We start from the raw sequence: 19,304 nt of genomic DNA, 5'->3' as shown, positions 1-19,304 counted from the left end.
CAAGGCAGCTTTTGTACTTCCTAATTAAATCAATGGCCTCTAACTCTTCCCCCTCTCAATCATCAACAGAGGTATCATCTGCATTTCAGAGGCTGCTAAAATTTCTCCTGGCAATTTTGATTCCGGTATCCAATTTAACTAAGCTAGCATTTCACATGACATATTCAACCCTTGTCACACACTTTCACAATACTGAAATCAGGCAGTTATTCTATATTTGGTTATAACTCCCCCTTATTTTGTGTGTGTAACAAGGAAAATAAATCAACCCAACATCCCTATTTCTCTAAGAATGTGTTACAGTTTAACACCAACATAGTCACACCTACAACTGTACAGGTCATTAAACAATGCTTTATTCCCACTGATAGAGTTGGATCCATCTCGGCCATTACCAAAGCTCACAGCTTTCAACAAGCTCATGGGCACTTTCCCTATCCCAGAATGCACCTCTCAACTACATCAGATCTTGTTTGCCCATTAGAAAAAAATACCCCCTCCCGAGAAATAAAAAAAAGTGTGTTTGAGCAGTATCAGAATATGTAGATAAGAAGAAGCCATTTCTGAAGTCATGAGTCCATAACAGTCCAATTAGTAGAACCCGGTCTCCCAGGAGCACAGGTGTAGTAGGTGGGTGGGCTTACAGAATAAAAGTGGAGAAGGACAACACATATGGAATGTTATGGTGAGTACATAACTTCTTTGTGTGATGCTGTCCAATTTTGCCTTTATTCTCACTGATGGGACAGTGTCCCTAGCTACCTAAATCTTGAGTGGCTCATGGCAGAATATTCCTCAGAACCTGTAGGCCAAATCGACTTTGCAATAAGTAATAAAGAATGAGGACTTGCCCACAGGATTGTAGCACATATACTGTCCATAGAGGCTCTCACTAAAAAAGCTGAGGAAGTAGCAACTGCTCTGGTTGAGTGAGCTTTGACTTGGTGTGGAAGCTGTTTGCTCTAGGATTTGTAGATAAAAGGTTATACATTCTGAAAGCCATTTAGATAAGGTTAGTATGGATACTGGTAATCCCTTCCTTGTGTCAGAAAAAAAGAGACAAATAGCTGATCAGACTTTCTGAAATCTACTACTACTTCTTCTTTCGGCTTTTCCCGGTCAGGGGTCGCCAGAACAGATCATCTGTCCGCTCATGATTGACAGTGGAGTTTTACGGTGTCGAGTTGCGAGCCCGGCACCCAACCTTCCACAGAAGGCACACACATGCACACACTCACACCTAGGGCCAATTTAGAGTGCCCAGTCCACCTACTCTACGTCTTTGGGATGTGGGAGGAAACCGGAGCACCCGGAGGAAACCCACCCGACCACAGGGAGGACATGCAGACTCCACACAAAAGGCACTCCAGCCAGAATCGAACCAGACAACCTCTTGCTGTGAGGCGGCAACACTAACCGCTGCACCACCGTGGCCACTCACTTTCTGAAATCTACTGTTCTTTTCAAATAAAAACGTAATTGTCTATGAACCTCTAGCAAAATGCAACATATATTCTGCCTTATTTTTAAATTTTGGAAAAAATCAGTGGATTGATATTATTTTCTGATACAACTTTTGGCAGAAAGGAAGGATTAATTCATAATGAGACCCTATCCTTGTGAAATACCAAATATGGTGGTTTGACAGATAACGCTTGCAGTTCCAAAACCCTTCTTGCTGATGTGATAGCCACTAGAAAAATAAGTCTTTTAGGATAAAAATTGTAATTCACAATTGGCTGCTGACTCAAAAAGGGGCTAGATTATACGAGACAGAATAAAATTTCAAGTCCCAAGGAGGAGATGGATCCTTGTAAGGAGGCCTCAATAAAGTTGTCCCTTTGAGAAAAGCTTTACAGACTTTGTTAGACATAATAGAAGAACCATGTTCTCCTAAATGAAAATTTGAAATTGCTGCTAATTAGAGCCCTGATAGTAGCTGTAGCAGATCCTTCATTGAAAAGTTTAGCTAGAAAATCTAAAAGAAACAGAGGAGCAGTAAGGGGATCAACATGATTTGAGTTTACCAAAACACAGTTTTCTTCCCTTTTCCTTTGTAAAGTTCCCTTGTGGAAGCTTTGTGGGAAGAGAACAATATGTATCTCACTTGTGATGAAAGAGAAAGAAACCTGGCTATTAATGGAATCAGAGCAGCCAAGCTGTTGGCTTGAGGTTGTGTAAATTGGGATGAACCACTCCTGAAGCATGTGTCAAGAGCTCCAGAACTGTGTCCAGTATCCATGGTTTGTCCCGAAAATGAGGCTAAAGGAAGGGAAACCAAATTTGTCAGGGCCAGTAGGGGGCAATTAGAATTATGGTTCTCTTCAACAAACATGCTTTCTGTAATACTTCAGGAATCAGAGGAGGCAAGTATATAGGAGTCCCAGGGGTCAGTTGTGAAGAAGTGCATCCCACAGGCACTACCCCAGAGGGGGGAATTATGGCAAAGTAGTTGCTGCATTTGGCATTCATGGATGAGGCAAATAGATTCAAATAGATTGCAGCAAGGCTGGTCCCATCTTCCAAAGATCTCTGCTGCAATAAGGGGGTAAGATCTGGTTCGTAGTCTGTTTATGTACCAGACTACAGACATGTAGTCTGACTGGGCTGCTGTTATCCAGACTACAGACATGTAGTCTGACTGGGCTGCTGTTATCCAGACTACAGACATGTAGTCTGACTGGGCTGCTGTTATCCCTAGAGGTAGAGAGTTTTTAAAGGCTTGCGATGTTAAAAGCACTGCTCTCATCTCTGGAACATTTATGTGCAGATGGGCCTCGTGAGGATGCCAGATGCCCTGGACCGTCTTCCCCAAATATTGCCTCACCCCCCCCAATCTGGGAAGCATCTGTGGTCACTGTGGTTCAGGACTGGGAAAATGTAAAAGGACGGCCCGAGTTACCTGAGGTGATTAAAGGCCTTGTTTGCAAGAACTGGTTATCAAAGTCTTGTGAGTCACTGGATATTCCAGGAGACCATTGTGTCGACAGTAGCCACTGAAATAACCTTGTGAAAGTGTGCCAACGGTGCCAAGTACTTTAAGTACTAGTTAGGCAGGTGCTCATTTCTTCCTTAAACTCTTTGCCTGACATCATAGACTGTGTATCCTTTCTGGAGTAAGACTTGCTATCATTTTGTGTGTGTGTGTGTGTGTAACTCTGCTCCTTTGAATCTTGATTTCTGACAGGGTTTTAAAACAGATTTTGAGTAGTTTATTGTAATACCTAGATGTGAACAGATTTGTAATGCAGTCTCTCTGGCCTGTAGAAAAAGATGCCTGGTCGAGGCAGTCATGAGCCAATCATCTAGATATGGAAACATCTGGAATCCTTGATGTCTCAGGTGAGCTGCCACTAACTGCCATACATTTGCTGAACACTCTGGGGGCTGTAGCGAGACCAAGGGCAGATATCAAAACTGCTAATGACTGCTTCCTAGTCATAAGTGCAAATGCCTCCTGGAATGTCTGCCTATTTTTATATGGTAGTACACATCATGGAGGTCTATAGAGCACATCCAATTGTCTTTTTCCAGAAACAGAAATACTGACTGCAGGGTTACCATCCAAAACTTGCTTTTCTTTACCGATTTGTTTAATTTGCCGAGATCTAAGGGTCTCCCATCCCCTATTTTCTTTGGAACTAAAGAACCTAGAGTACGTTCTGAATCCTTTCCGATCTGCGGGGACTTCTTGGATGACTCTTTTGTTTAGCAACTTTGAGATTTCTATGGTTGCTTGTTCCCTTTGACTAGGTGGAACATCTGGAACATTTGTTTTCGGGGACTGGAAGGGAAAAGAGGATAATGTAACCTCTGGATATTATTTTCTGCACTCATTTGTCATTTGTTATATCTAACCAGGCTTGAAGGTGCAGAGATAATCACCTCCCCCTGATTGCCTCCAGAGGCAGACAATGGGGCCTCCATTCAGGAGCACTGAAAGGGCTTTGCAAAAAAGTTTCTCTAGAGACGATTCTGTGGGCCTCCTCTGCCACGTGGTTGGCATCTTCCATTGTTGTTCCCTCCTTTGCCTCTGGGGAAACTTTCACCCTGTGTGTCTGGGAATGACCTTTGAGATTTCCTGAACCACATCTTTCCACTACCTATCTGACCTGTGGGAAAGGGTCTAGCAGGAGTGTAAAAACATACTCCAATGGCAGATGAAGTCTTGACCTTCTGTTCACATCTAGTGAGAGTGTTTCTTTTACCTTGGGCCTAAACAAGGAAGAGTCATCAAAAGGGGCATTAACAAAGGAAGACCTGAAGGGATCCACAAAATCTCAAAGGCGCATCCAAGCCTGCCTCCTAAGAGCAGTACCTGAACACGCTGCCCTATTCGTTTCATCCACTACATGATATTAGCCTTACAGAGTTTAGGGTAGTGAGCTGTGAGGCTACCTTGTCTGTGACCTCATCAGTTACAGCTCCTTGGAGGGTATCTGGTAGTTCTTTTACTACATCCCTTTGCAGTCTCAGGAAATGAGACAGGTAGTTTAGTGACCGAAGAGAAGACCAGCTTCCCATATCTATCCATGGTCCTAAAATCTTTATTGGGTTATGGATAGAGAAACTTGTTTCAGAGTCCCTTTTCAGTGGCCGCCACCACCATGGCCATGGCATCCACAACTACTCCCTTGGATAAAAGTGTCTTGTCTGGCGGGAAAGTAATGTACTTATTTGGCCTCCTAGGAGTAGGCTGTTTGGTATCTGGGGTCTCCCACACCTTCCGAGAGATTAAAATCAATAAGCTCTTCAGAAGGCAGACAGCCAAGAGGTGGAGGGGCGAGACCCAAAGGCCTTCAGATAGCCCGACTCCTCAGCCGAAGAGGAACTGCACTGCCAGCCACCCATCTGTCTTAACATTTCCAGGATGTCTCCAAAAGAGACATCTTCAAGATGTGACTGGGGGGACCAAGTATGCTCATCGAGGTCAGTGTCTGAAGTAACTGACACCTCTGGAGAGTCCAGGTGCTTCCTCTTGCAACTTCTCTTCCGTGGGACTTCCTCAGAGGGGTAATCTGGAAAAGTGTCGGAAGAGGGAGAAGTCCCCTGTGGTACATCCTGAGGACTTGAGTCTCTGCATGGATGGGTAATGTGAGCAAATGAGGGCATCGGCTGAGAAGATGGAGGAATTTCCTGAGTAGTCTGTGTTTGTGTCTATTGAGATAATACTCTCCTCATAATCTGAAAGGACCCCCCCCCCACCCATGGTCCAAAGAAATCTCTGGATCCGACGAGAAAGTAGTTGGAGCCAACAGAGTCCCTGGACCAGAAGACAATTGACCCAAGATTGAGGTAGGAGACAAACTCACCTGCACCAAAGCCCCAGAGAGGCAAGATCAATCAGATGACTGTCCAATCCAATCCCACTCCCTGGCTCCAACGAGGGAGTGTCAGCTTCAAGAATCCTCCTGCTCCGAAAGAGCAGAGGAACTCAGAGCAGATGTTAGATCTGAAGAGCCCTTGGGTTTCAGATCTGACCCTGAAACTAGCAAAACCTCAGAATCTTCCAGCTCCGAAGCACATGGTCAGATTGGAGGAGGAACAGGCACGGAGGATGGGGATGTTGATGGATCTGACACCTTTGGTTCAGATCCAAAAAAAGCTTGGCCAAGGCCAGTGTCTTCAGGAGTCTCTGCATCACCCAATACACATCAGAGAGACTCCTAGCTGACCAGGTTGAAGGAGTTGGAGACTTTTCTAAAATAGGCGAATGGAGTCAATGAGACACTTTAGTAGGGGATCAGCTCTATACTGCAAACTCTGCCGGAATCGACAATGTCAGATTTGAAAGACTTAACTGTCCCAACGTCTTCTCGGATCGGGCCAGTGTCTGCTCTAACGAAGAAAAGACGGCTTCAAGTATTTTCTCCCTCGGCTCCAGCACAGACTTTGGAGCCTAAGAAGGTCTTTTTGTTGACTTGTCCGATTTGCCAATCTTCTCAGAATGGTCAGATTTAAAGAACTCCAGTCTTTTAGATATGGCTTCTGAAAAGGGGGTTTTCAATAACTCTTTCAGAATGAGCTTATTTTTATGCTCAACGCATTCACTCCAGTGGAGCTCAGGAAGTTTGCACTGTAACTTCCAATGGGCAGAGCCTAAGCCTTTTGACAAAATCAAATTATGTCCCCACATTTCAAACAAATGTTTATATCTCTGGAACCACAGGAATTATGAAAGAACTGAAGTATAAATGGCCAACTCTTCAGCACAAACTATTTTTGTTTTGATAGTATTCTTTAGGTTCTCAGTGTTAATCCAAAATTCATAAGTCATAGTAAACAGAGTAACTATTGCATTTGTAATAATTTGTAAACAACTTACAATATCTCAGCAGCCACTCAAGTTACACTTATACTGTCAGCAGCATTTTATTCATCTAGCTGAGAGCTTTCATATGAGGCTAGGCTGTTCTGTGTTACTTGGTTATTGAGATATTTAGAAGAATGTGAAAATTATATCTATATAAAATTAATATCATAAAAACAACAGTTAACATTTATTTGCCTGCAATATACAGAGGTCAAATATTAATGCAGTTGAATTTGTCATTGTGTAAGATGAAATATTTTAAAACCTTGTATATAGCATGGTCTTGGAATTATTGATGCAGATATGAATAAGGAATATTTGACGCCTAGATGAGTCAGTAGAAATTAACTGCAGATGCACCTGGAGGCATTCAGATCTAAATAGTTAATGCCCTTTGATTAAACGCATGGCATATGGAGCACGATTCTTGAAGATGCAATGGCACCAAATAATACACACACACAATGTGGATGTATCCATAGGGGCATCTTTTTACCACAGTCCTTGCATTTTTTTGAAGCCTAATGGCTTATCTCTTGTTTCTGTGGCATTTTCCTTTGAGCAGAATAACACCAGGAAAAGGCTTAAAAAATAAACACCCTCCAACTTAAACGGACGTTAAAGAACTAAGTAACAATGAAACACTCCAGTATCAAGAAACTTTTTTTTTTTTTTTTTTTAAACAAAATGTCCACTAAGTTAACGAACACACAGCAAAAGAGGAAGGATTAACTCTACATAGAAAATAGCTATGAACAAGTTGAATCCTAGTTACAATATGGACTAAAAAGAAAAGAAATTTGTAAAGACAGAGAGAAGGTAGAAAAGGGCCCTCTAATTAAAACAGGCTTTAAAAAGGGAGAGATATTAACTATTGAGAAAGAAATAAAAGATAATTTCAGTTTAAAACTTAGAAGATTTCCAATAAAAGAAATACTTAGCCCAGAGCTGTTGAAAAGTGTTGATCTTTGTGAGCAACAAACGAGATCTGGGGTAGTTGAGATGTGCATTCTGGGATAAGGGGAGTGTGCCCATGAGCTTGTTGATGGCTGCAAGCCTTGGTAAAGGCTGAGACAGATCCAATGGATCAGATCCAACCCAGTCAGTGAGAATAAAGGTGAGACTGGGCAACATCACATGTAATATTTGCCTGAATCACCAGATGTGCAATTTAAAATTTCATCTGACTCAAGAGTATCCTTAAAAATAGTCCTACTTACCATACTTATTACCTACCTGCATGCGAAAAACTACTATGACATCTTTACTGCACTCTACATCATTTACAAATATTAAAAATCCACAATATAAAAAAGTGCCTCCTACTAAAGGAGCAATATGTCAAGCCAACCACATTTAGTTTTGCTTTCATACTGAAAGGGGGATCTATGTTTTTTGCAAGTGATTTGCAATTGTATAGTAAAAGAAGCATACACAGACAACCACCATTATCAGCTGTAGTGAGATTTTCCATCATCTCCCCTACCCTTTTGGTTACTCCAAGCCATGCACCAAAGAACAAATGAAAAGTCCCATCTTCATCACTTCTGTGCTACTTCACAAAAAGTAAAAGACTTGCTTGAAAAATATTAATTGATGCTGATATGTATAACTTTGATGCATTGACAAGCTGTGGACCTGTATAAATAGTGACTTGTTTGTTTTAAAATAAATAAATGAATGAACAATTACTGGTGCAGCCAATAACCAGTTCGGAGATGTGGAGAATGTGCTGCAAAAACATGCATTAAATCTGTCCAGTTTCCAGTAGGTTTTATATCATCATCTTTGATTAGTCAATAGATGAAAATTCTATCTAAATTATACCCATCATGCTCGTATCAGTGGATGAGCAGTGATTGGGAGAATACAAAATTATGCTTAGAGTTGTCTGTATCTTTATTTTGTCACTGTATTGTACTGCTCATTTGCTGACGTGCACAGTTAGTATTCTGTCTGGGGACTTGAATACTGTAACTTGAATTGTGGTGATTTACTTTGTCTACAAGATGGAAGAGGAAATGTGCAAACAGTGACATCATCTTAAACACAAGCAGCCTACGGTGTATAGGTTACATTTGTGACATAAAATGGGTACACCTTCTTAAAGAGCATACAAGTACATACAGCCCAGGATGGACTCTAAAACAGACTGCATATGCTTACTGGCTGAGCATTTCATTCATACACAAAGCACAAACAGTGCACCTCACTTGCTAGCCAATGAGGGATGCTAGCATACAAAAATAAAGGGCAACACAGTGCCTCATTGGTCAGATCTCTGCCTCACAGCTCAGAACTGGGGTTCAGTCTTGCCTTTGTTTCACAGTTTGTGTGAAATTTGTATATTCTTAACCATATCTACATGGTTTCCTCCAAAAATATGGACATTAATTGGTACTCTAAAATGTATATATAATATATACATTTATGTAATATTGCCATTGTGGCCTGGTTTATGACTGAAAACGGGTCATAATAAAGAGTTCTCTTACCCAGCTGAAAAATTTAACAGACCGAAGATTTAAACTGATTATTACTGAGCGTCAGCCATGACCCCTAGCTCTGCCTCCCTCCCCAAATGTCACAGCAGTCTAGAAGTCAGGGGGAAAAAAAAGGCCGATAAGGAATAGCATCTTGATAATCACAGGAAACATTGAGGCAAAAATAAATAAATAAATAAATAAAATTACATACACACACAATCTCTCGGTCTCTCTCTGTTAAAAAAAATTACAACAGGCAGCTTCAGCCATTAATGCTCCTAGCAGAGCAGAAACAAAGTTACTTTTAATACAGCTCAGAAGCATTTGTAAGAGTCTCGTAGGACCCAATTACAGGAAAAAAAAATACTCCACTATGAACAATTCGAAATTTATATGCATTTGAAGAGAGCAGGAAATGCATTTAATTACCAATACTTATTAAATGCAAAAAAAATCACACATGCTACACTACTACGTATAATGTAAACTTCATGTGGTTATAGTCATCTCTTGCACCTTCCCGGATGTACCCTCCCCATCATATCTACATAATGTCATTGCCAAATGGACTTGACAATGTAGCCATTCCAAAACCATGATCCTAACCCTAAAGTTCCCCAGTTCCCAAAACATAAGGTTCCCTACCCCTTTCCTATGAACTCTAAAGTCCTGATTTCTCCATAAACCTAAAATCCACCTCCCCTCTCCTCCCTAAACAAACTCCTATTCCCTAAACCAGTGATGGGCATGATTTGGATGGGGTTTCTTAATGCACATCGGGGGGGGGTAAAAAAAAAGATAACTATAGCCCATGTTAAAAATACATTCAATTGACTGCCTTAGCCAAATAACTGGCAATGCCCCCACTGCCCATCCTTACTAATGCATGCTAACCCCAACTCTGCTATTAACTCCATAACCACAACTCAACATCTTAGCTTAGAAAAACCCTTTCCAGAACACTGGCAGTATCACTATTGTTGTTAGTCACTGTGTTTTGATGCTTGTGCATTTCAATGAATCAACATAAACTCGTATATGTAGCTGATTGCTTGCAAAGGCTATTTTTCCAGTACAGGATTGCAGTACAGTTGGAATCAAGGAATTTACTCTTCCCCCATTATGAGGGGGCTTGCCTCAATACAAATTTTTCTTCAAATCTTTGTGATTCAAATTTTTATGAGCTTATGATAGACACTATACTTCTGAGCATGTTGTTGTGTCTTTCAGCTTTTCCCGGTTAGGGGTTGCCACAGCAGAACTCCGGTCCGCTAATGATTGGCAATAGATTTTTACGTGCCGAGTTGCCAGCTCTGATGCACAACTTTCAACGAAGGTATGCCCATTCATGCACGTCTCCACACAGAATACTCTAGCTGAGAATCGAACAGGACAACGTCTTACTGTGAGGCGACAACACTACCGCAGCACCACCATGGATACTTCTGAGCATATTTTATATATATATATGAAATATATATGTACACACACACAAAACCAAAAACATGGTAAACCAACACGTAAACAGTCTGCTTCTGGGAAGGCCTTCATGTCAGATGTGGTACATACAGTGAAGTCCTACAGGCTGTACTATGACCCCTGAGAATAACCAAAAAATATATTTTCTGACCCCCACCACCACCACCACCACCACCACATACAAATACTAAGACAATAATGCAGCCTGTTCTGGATCTTCAGATGTCTTTCACTTCTGTCACTTTCTCTCTAAAGAGAAATCCACAGTGTCAAAATGCAGGTATTACTAGTGGTGGGAGAAAATTCTGTAGCTGAAACCACAATACTTGAGCATTTCATATCTCCCTATAAGCTATAAACTTTAATGCCATGCAATAGGTTTGTTGTAACTAAAGACTCACAAAATTGAATTATGTAAAACAAAATACATAAAATCACATTAATCCAGCCCTCTGTTTATCATAAAATGCATACAGTGTAAGTGGTAATAGCTATGATTCTATTACTCTGACAAGCCTACACGCAGTTTACTTTTCAAACTTACCATTTCCACTGCAATGGATGTGTAGACACCCCCAGCCTTGTTGAAGGCCCAGGGAAAGTTGAGGAGACCTGCTCCCAATGTTGTCTTGAGCATTATACAAACAGCACCAAAGGAAGAGAGCCCAGAACCATCGGTGTCCACATCAGGAACCAGCAAACTAATGCTATCTCTTGCCAGCTCTTCCATTCCAAATAACAAAAAAATGAGACAAATATGTTGTACAAAATCAGTTGTCAGTTTAAAAGTAAAACAAAAATGTAGTCACTTAGTGATAAAATCCAATTGTGCTTGTATAAAATGCTAAAACACTTCATCTGAAATGCATTGCACTAGTCTTGAAGTTCAGACAACAGGAAAGGTACAGCTCAAACCATTGTAAACTGCTTTTTGAGCAAACCTAAAGCAGGGCGTAGTACAGTCTGATTTTGTAGCTAATCCTGATGAACCAGAAGTAAATTTCTCTAGAAAGAGAGGTCAGGAAGTTAAGTGAAATGGCAGTCAATCAACATCTAAGGAGTTCTAATCTAATTAAGCCCCCTTTCTCTCTGTGTGTCAAAGCTGTATGTCATTAAACTCTGTAAACTTATAAGACTGGGGGAAATTTCCCAGTAATGTGTGAACAAAGCTGACACTTTAGGTAACACATCCCAGTAAATTAAATCTTCTAACTATTTGAGGTCATCTGGTAATTTAAATTTATTATCTAGGGTGCCCCTTCTACAATGTTCTGAATGTGTACAAGCCTGAAGTAATCTTATGGTATGCTTAAGAAATTATGATACCTTGGCTTTAGCTTCAGCACTAGCAAAATGCATACTTTATTGTTTGGCTACATAAAAATAATATATTTTTTTCATTTATGAACTACAAACTAAAATAATATGAACTCCTCAGAAAAGCATCACCAGGTTAGGAGAAAAATGTTTTCAATGGATTATCAGTACATTAACATGTTAAATGAGCACATTTCTTTGTGGATTAAGTAAGCAACCAAACATTCTAAAACAGTACTTAAACACAGTCAACTACATTTAACAAATGTTTCATTTTGATACATACCTTGGTAATTGAAAAATCACAACATTTAATATCTACAACAATAAACTATGAGCTCAAAAGTATCTGGTGAAGAATACACCCTTTTATCCTTAAATAGAACAAAACTTAAAAGTGCCACCTTAAGTATCGTGTATGAAAATAGTTGTGATATGTTGTTCTCAATTCAACTGTTTATGTTTGCAGACAAAACTGATGCAATTACGTAAGAGACGCCCAAGTAGTCCTTGTAGGTACAGTTATGCATCTAAGCTGTGTGAGAAGTCAGCCTAGCAGTACATTTATGACTTCCTTTCTCTAGCTGCATTTGAAATGTACAGGTATAACCCTTTAGAAGGGTAAGCCAGACTAACAGCGCTTGCCGAACAACTCTAACTAAATAATCACAGTTACAATTACAACCACAACAAGATGAGAACAGAAAGAATAATTCTGTATAACCCCCTCTAAACCTACACTAACAATCCCATCTTGTAATGTGTAAAACAATACAAAGATAGGTTGTTGCCATACACAGGAATGGCAGTTATCTGAAGAAAATAGAGTTGCCATACCCTAGTACTGAGGGCAAAGGCAAAACCAACTCTCCATTTACAGTTGGAAAGTCAGTTAAAAATGATCCTCTTACACACATGAATCTGAACGGATGGAACAAATGTTTGATCAGAAGTCATACTATCTCATGATCTAAAAAAGATCCAGATATTTTCTGGAACCATCAAGTGTAATAATTTCATTACTACATTCTGAGGTTGAGAACAAAAAAATTGACAGATTAGAAGTTAAACCCATCCTGTCCTTATGAAAAACATGCATCAAATCTTCCTATTTTACAATTTCCTGGCTGAGGGAATTGATAACAAAAGACCTAACTCCCAAATCCAGAACTGTGAAAGGAGGGGTACAGAACCCTGCTCTATTTGCATGGGAGCATCTCATCCCTGACATGCAGGCAGGTATGTTGACAGGTTTGTGCACCCTAACGGAAAACAGAACGATGGCTGTTTGGCCAGTGAAGGGCCTTTGGATGCAGCCTGCCTGATTTCCCATTTCTTGTAAAGGATCTGTGTGAATGAGAACATTTGGAAGGAATGCATAAAATAGATTTCTTAACCAAAGTCTCATTAAGAGCAACCTGGTTGCTCATTTGAAATATTCGATGTTGGACATTTTTCTTAATAGGTTCATAGGTTCATAGGTTCATACTAGGCTGTCTGCCCTAGGGCATTTATAAGCCTAGCCAGTGTGTTTGGCTTTCGCCACCCATTTTAAATTAATTTTGCTATGCCTTTTTTTGAGGTTAGTATACTGTGCCTCTGTCTAACAGTGACACAGAAGTGATAGCCGGGGTAAACCTACGATCTCCCATCCACTCATCAAGATTCCTCTTGAAGAGAGTCAATGTGGGACTCTACCTAACCTGGACTGGGATTTTATTCCAGAGTGAAGGGAGCCTCTGGGTTATGAATCTGTCCCTCCAGCATGTCCTATTTATTTCAGTGCTGAGGATCAAGTCTCTGCCGCCAGAGCTCGATGGGATTTGGATTTTCTGAGGTGCAGCATGTCCATTAATTCCGGGTTGGACATGGCTTTATACGTCAGGCACAGATCGCCTCTGAGCAGGCGGTATGCCACTGAGTAGAACTGGAGTTTCTTTAACCGGGCAGCATATGGCATCTGTTAGAGCCCTTTGATCCTCTTGGTGTGGTACTTTGGGGTCTTTCCAGTTGCTGCAGGTGTCTGGTAAGGTACATCCCAAAAGGGGCATTGTACTCAATTATGGGCCTGATGAGGGATGAGTAAAGAGGTACGATGACCTCCCCTGATCTAGATGTGAATCCCTTCGTGATTAGGTGGGCTATATAAAATGTTTTTCTAACCACTTTGGCCACGTGGTTGTCAAATGAGAGATTGCTATCAACTTGGGTCCCCAGGTCCCTAATGAATTCTTCTGTACTTAATGGATTACCACCTATGTGGTAATTTGTGGGCACTTTGTTTTTGCCAAAGGGGATGACTATACACTTTTTGGCATTTAGCTTGAGGCCATGGCTCTGGCACCAGTTGTCTGTTTCTATGAGGCCCTTTTGGAGGATCCTTGTGTCGGCTGGAGAGTTGATTATGGCGCTCAGTTTGCAGTCATCTGCGAACTTGGTCAGCCACAGTCCTTCCGTGTTGGCCTGTACCGCCGAGAAATATATACCGAACAAGAGAGGTCCCAGGACTGAGCCTTGTGGGACGCCACTTGTAACTGGTTTGGAGTCTGACATGGCTCCAGCAATTCTAACCATGTGGGTTCTGTCCTTGAGCCAGTTTGCAACCCATCTAATGACATAGGGGTTTATATTTAAGCTGGTGAGCTTATCTATAATGCCCGAGTGGGGTATTGTATCGAAGGCTTTTGTGAGGTCCAGGTAGGCTGTGTGGACCACCTTCCCCTCGTCAATGGCCTTGGTGACTGTTTCAAAGAAATTGACCAGGTTTAAGAGGCAGGATCTGCCCTTAACAAAGCCAAACTGGGTAGGATCCAGTGTCTGTAGGTCCCCAATATCTTTATTTATGAGGTCCATGATGATCCTTTCCATAGCTTTGCAGACAAAACTAGTCAGGCTTACGGGGCGATAGTTTCCAGGATCCGTTGAGGCACCACCTTTGTGGAGAGGGACCACTGTTGCTGTACGCCACTCTTTGGGTACATATCCTGTAGTAAGGCTAAGATTGAACAGTAGTTTTATGTTTGGGTTTAGCTCTTCTTGGAGTTCATGTAGGACGCAGCCCGGGACACCATCTGGTCCCATTGATGCTGTGTTTTTTGCTTTGGAGAGGGCGGCTCTTACCTTAGCATCTGAGATGTCAGGAGGGCAGCACTCTGTTGGGATAGATATTTGCCCTTTTGGTGGGGAGAGGGGGGGAGAAGTTTGCACTGAACCTGTCAGCTAGGATGTTGGCAATGTCTGTGGGCTCGGTGTATTTTTTTGTCATTTTGGACTAATTCTGAGCATATCTGGGAATTCCCACCCAGGTTCCTAACATAACTTAAGAAAGCCTTGTGATTATCCTTAGTGTCCTGTGCAATTTTTCTCTCGAAGCTGGCCTTAGATGATTTTATGAGTGCCCGTAGTTTTTTGCTAATACTGATCAGAGATGCCTTCCTTTTTGGGATTTTGCTCTATCATGTAGTAGCTTCCTCCTTCTATTGTATAGTTTGTTTATGGCTGGGGTCCACCAGACAGGATGTCTGCCTTTGGAGGATTGGGTCTTGGTTTTATTTGGGATTGCATGATCCATGCATTCCTGAAGGTGTTCATAGAATGCGTTTATAAAGGATTCTGTGGTCTGGGCCGTATTTTCCACAGGCCCGGGGGCTTTGAAGGATGTCGCCTCGGTTTTGAGGCGTGTGAAATTTGCTTTAGAGAAGTTTTTCACTGTGGTTTTCTGGGCAGGGGGTGGGGTTGGGATGTGAATATCCAGTGAGATTAGTTTATGGTCTGATCTTACCAGTGAGGGATACACATCTGGTCTGGAGCATAGTGTCCCCATGTTGGTGATGATCAGGTCCAGTATGTTTTCCCCTCTTGTGGGAGTGGTAACAAGTTGTTCCATAGCATTTGAGTTTATAAATTCTAGGAACCTTTGGGCTAGGGTGTTGGAGCTAGAGTAATGCTCCCAGTCTATGTTTGGGTAGTTGAAGTCGCCCAATATAATGGTATTTGGAGAGACCTTCATATTTTCCAGTATTCTCAGGAAGGCCAAGTGGGGTTCCTGTGTTTGGGAGGGTGGTCTGTAGCAGGCTATAAACTGGAAGGCAGTTTTACCCACAGTTAGTTGCACATGGATAGTCTCTGATGCTTCGTGCTGTGCCACCAACCTGGAGGTGTGTGTATCTTTGACGAATATTGATACTCCCCCTCCTTTTGTGGTTCGGTCCAAGTTTTGGGGCTGAAAAGCATGGTATGAGGTATAACCTGGTATTGCTGGGGTGCTCTTGGTAGCCCTGAACCAGGTTTCTGTTACTGCACAGATATCGATGTTCTCCATGCTAAGGAGAGTTTTGAGTGCTTGCATCTTGAGGTTTAGACTTCTGGCGTTGAGTAGCATTACTCTTAGTTTCTTTTCCCTTGTGATACCTATGGAGGTGGGTTTGTCTTTTGAGCCTTGCCTAAACAAGGCACTATGGGGGTAGCAAGAGCCTTTGCCAATATCCAAAAGCCCAGGGGTGACAGGTGCAAGCCATCCCTAGCGAAGCATCGTGGCTTGTCGAGCATGTCATCCCAGGCTGACAGTCATTGGATCCCCTTTGAATGACACCAACACTTAAGCCAATTGTTGAAATTGATCATCTTGTCTTCATATTGTGGCATCATTCTTGGTGAGGGTAAGATGCTACTCAAGGTCAGGGTCATACCGGCCTGGGCTACATGCTCAGAGAGCTCCTCTATGTCTCTTTTCATGTAGTCCAGGGAGGTACGTCTCAGGTCATTCACACCAGCATGGACAATGACTGAGTCATATTTGTACTTGCCTTGGAGTGACCTGAGTGCTTGTGTTATGTGGCGGATCCTAGCGCCTGACAGGCAGCTCACCATGACCTTCTCCTTGTTCAGCCTGGTGAGCGGGACGTCAGTGTGCCTGACGATAGAGTCACCTATTACAAGTGTATCAGGTGTGTTGTTTAGCCTTAAGGGCTGTGACTGCTTGGCACACTGGCTTTGTGAGCTATGTGTTGCACGTGTTTTGTTTTGGGGTAGTGGTTGCTTGGGTATCTGCTTTGGAGGTTTCTCCTGCTTAGGCAGATTTTTATTTAGAGCCTCCGAGTATGTTTGTGTGTGTTTATGTGTTTGGTTTGTTGTCGTGGTAGGTCTATGTGAGACTGGAATTGTAGTGAGTGTGGTTTCCTTCTCCTCCTGACTGGTTACACCAGTAGTGAGTTGAGAGAGCTTAGCCTCCAGTTTGGCTATATGGTTGCATCTCTCACATGTGTTGGAATTTGTTGGGAGGAGGAGAGGGTTGTCTGTGTACATGAGGCAGTTGTAACATTGCCTCAAGATTCCCAGATTCACCAGCTGGACCGGAGAGGAGATTGACAGCTGACCTTTGGACATGCTAGAATAGTATTGGGAATTCCTTTATAATTGAAAAAAGGGCCAATGGGGAACAAGGTACTCAAGGGGAGTTTGTGAGGGTGTAGTGCTTTTAATTTTTTAGAGTTGACTTGTATAATTGCTTTAGTGAGCAAGTGCCAGGTAACTTAAATGCAATGTGTTACAGGTAACTTAAATGCAAAAACGACAAACAGTAACTTTCTTTCAAGTGAAACAAGGAAATAAGTGCAGTAAGCAATGCAGATATCACTAGGGATCCACAGAAGTGCTAAAAGGCCGCGTTTTAGGTGGAATTAGCGTTTCAGGGAAATAAACAACAAGCATACAAATAAAGCTAGATTCAGCAGGCCTGGATCTAGTCTATGCTACAGCAAACAAGGTGTACCAATTTCAGTAAGAAACAGTTAGAATATGCAGGCACTATAAGCCTCTAACCAGAAATTCCCTGCTCAGAAGGGCAGAGTCCAGCCTCTCCTCCCACAAGAGTGCAGACCGCAATCCTTCTTAACATAAAATAACTGGCCTGAAGCCCAAGTGCTTAAACCAGAACTAATACACTTTTAGAATAACAGACACTGAGCTCTCAATCAGCAGTTCCCAACTTAGAAGGATGTAAGCTACCTGTCCTGCCACCACAGTGCAGGCCACAAACCTTCCTAATGTAAAACAACTGGTCTGAAGCCCAAGTGCTTAATCCAAAAGACTTAGAAATGATAGCTACACTTTAATCAAGTTACTACCAGCAGTAATAAATACAACTGAATACTTTAAAGAATGCCTGGATTAGTGCTCAAGTTATACAAGCAAAGCTAGATTCAGCAGGCCTGGATCTAGTCTATGCTACAGCAAACGAGGTGTACCAATTTCAGTAAGAAGCAGTTCAAATATGCAGGCACTATAAGCTTTAACCAGAAATTCCCAGCTCAGAAGGACAGAGTCCAGCCTCTCCTCCCACAAGAGTGCAGAACATGAACCCTCTTAATGTAAAATAACTGGCCTCAAGCCCAAGTGCTTAAACCAGAATTAATACACTTCTAGAATAACAGACACTGAGCCCTCAATCAGCAGTTCCCAACTTAGAAGGATGTAAGCTACCTGTTCTGCCACTACATTGCAGACCACAAACTTTCCTAATGTAAAACTGGTCTGAAGCCCAGGTGCTTAAACTAAAAGGCTTACAATGAGTTACACCAAGCAGTAATAAATACAATTGAGTACTTTTAAGATGACAAAAAAGCAAAATAAAGTAGGAAAAAACACAAATACAGTAAAAGCAGATACATGTTTTTTTTTTTTTTTTTGGAAAGAGAGAAAGGAAAGAGAGAAAGGAGTAGCAGAAACTAAGCCGATTGGCCTTCTCAAATGTTCTCCCTGTACTGGGTAGAATGAGGTAATGACACTAGACTGGGAGGAGGGTCCCAGATCAAATTTACATTAGGGGCGGGCAACTGCAAAGCCACCAACTATAAAAACACTATACCAACAGGGAGGGAGGGTAGGAAACAAACAGCAGAAATGTTACTCACAGCTGAAAAGCAGCAGTGAGCCTTTAAATGAAAGTTTTAAACAGCTAAAGGAGCCACTAGAAAAAAAGAGTTTAACTGCAACAAATTATCATAAACAAACAACCCAACAGATGCTTAATAAGAGTGGACAATTTCCAGTTAATACCTCACACACAGTGAAACTAGCTAGAAAAAATACACAGTACACAAAGTGCTATAAACAACAAAGAAATAAATAACAAAATAAACATAAAACAGGATACTTAATGTTATATATTGTACCTCCGAGTTTGCTGAGTGTCCTTCCTTCGATCAGCTCACTGTAAAATGGCTGAACACTCACAACTGAGCTTCTTAGGTAACAGAAAGTTGAAACCTGAGACAGCTTTTAAGAAAGAAATCTCAAAAGAACCAATGAGGTGCTTAGTCTAAGCTGTAGTCCAGGAGACCTCAGTCAGCCAATGACCTCAAACAATTCTCTCTCACTGAAATGCCTGATAGCTTTGGCTAAAACAAGATGCCCCCTGAATTATGTGCTCAGACACACAGCCTCCACAAACACTAGGCCCAAATACAAGCCTGAATATGGAAATGCTACAAATATTCCCACTACTTAGAACAAACAGCAGAAATGTTACTCACAGCTGAAAAGCAGCAGTGAGCCTTTAAATGAAAGTTTTAAACAGCTAAAGGCTGTAATGATGGCAGGTGAGATCAACAAATTAAACAAGGCTCACTGGACTGTCCAGAACTCGGGGATATAGTCCATGCTGTTTGTCTGCCACATCTGCCATCATCATCATCATCATCATATGAGAA

General features: G+C 41.7%; 1 protein-coding gene across 1 annotated transcript in view; it reads right to left on the bottom strand.

Annotated features, from left to right (window-relative positions):
* Positions 1-19,304, bottom strand: part of LOC122810356 (putative sodium-coupled neutral amino acid transporter 8) — a 755,867-nt gene that overhangs the window by 385,026 nt on the left and 351,537 nt on the right. The window contains exon 3 of the mRNA XM_044081937.1: positions 10,823-11,001. Coding sequence (XP_043937872.1) covers positions 10,823-11,001 — 179 coding nt within the window. The remainder of the gene's footprint in view (positions 1-10,822; positions 11,002-19,304) is intronic.

The sequence above is a fragment of the Protopterus annectens genome, chromosome 8.part1, assembly GCF_019279795.1.
Source record: "Protopterus annectens isolate FY-2018-M chromosome 8.part1, PAN1.0, whole genome shotgun sequence".
Classification (NCBI taxonomy): Eukaryota; Metazoa; Chordata; order Ceratodontiformes; family Protopteridae; genus Protopterus; species Protopterus annectens.
This window is presented reverse-complemented; position numbering and strand designations above follow the sequence as displayed.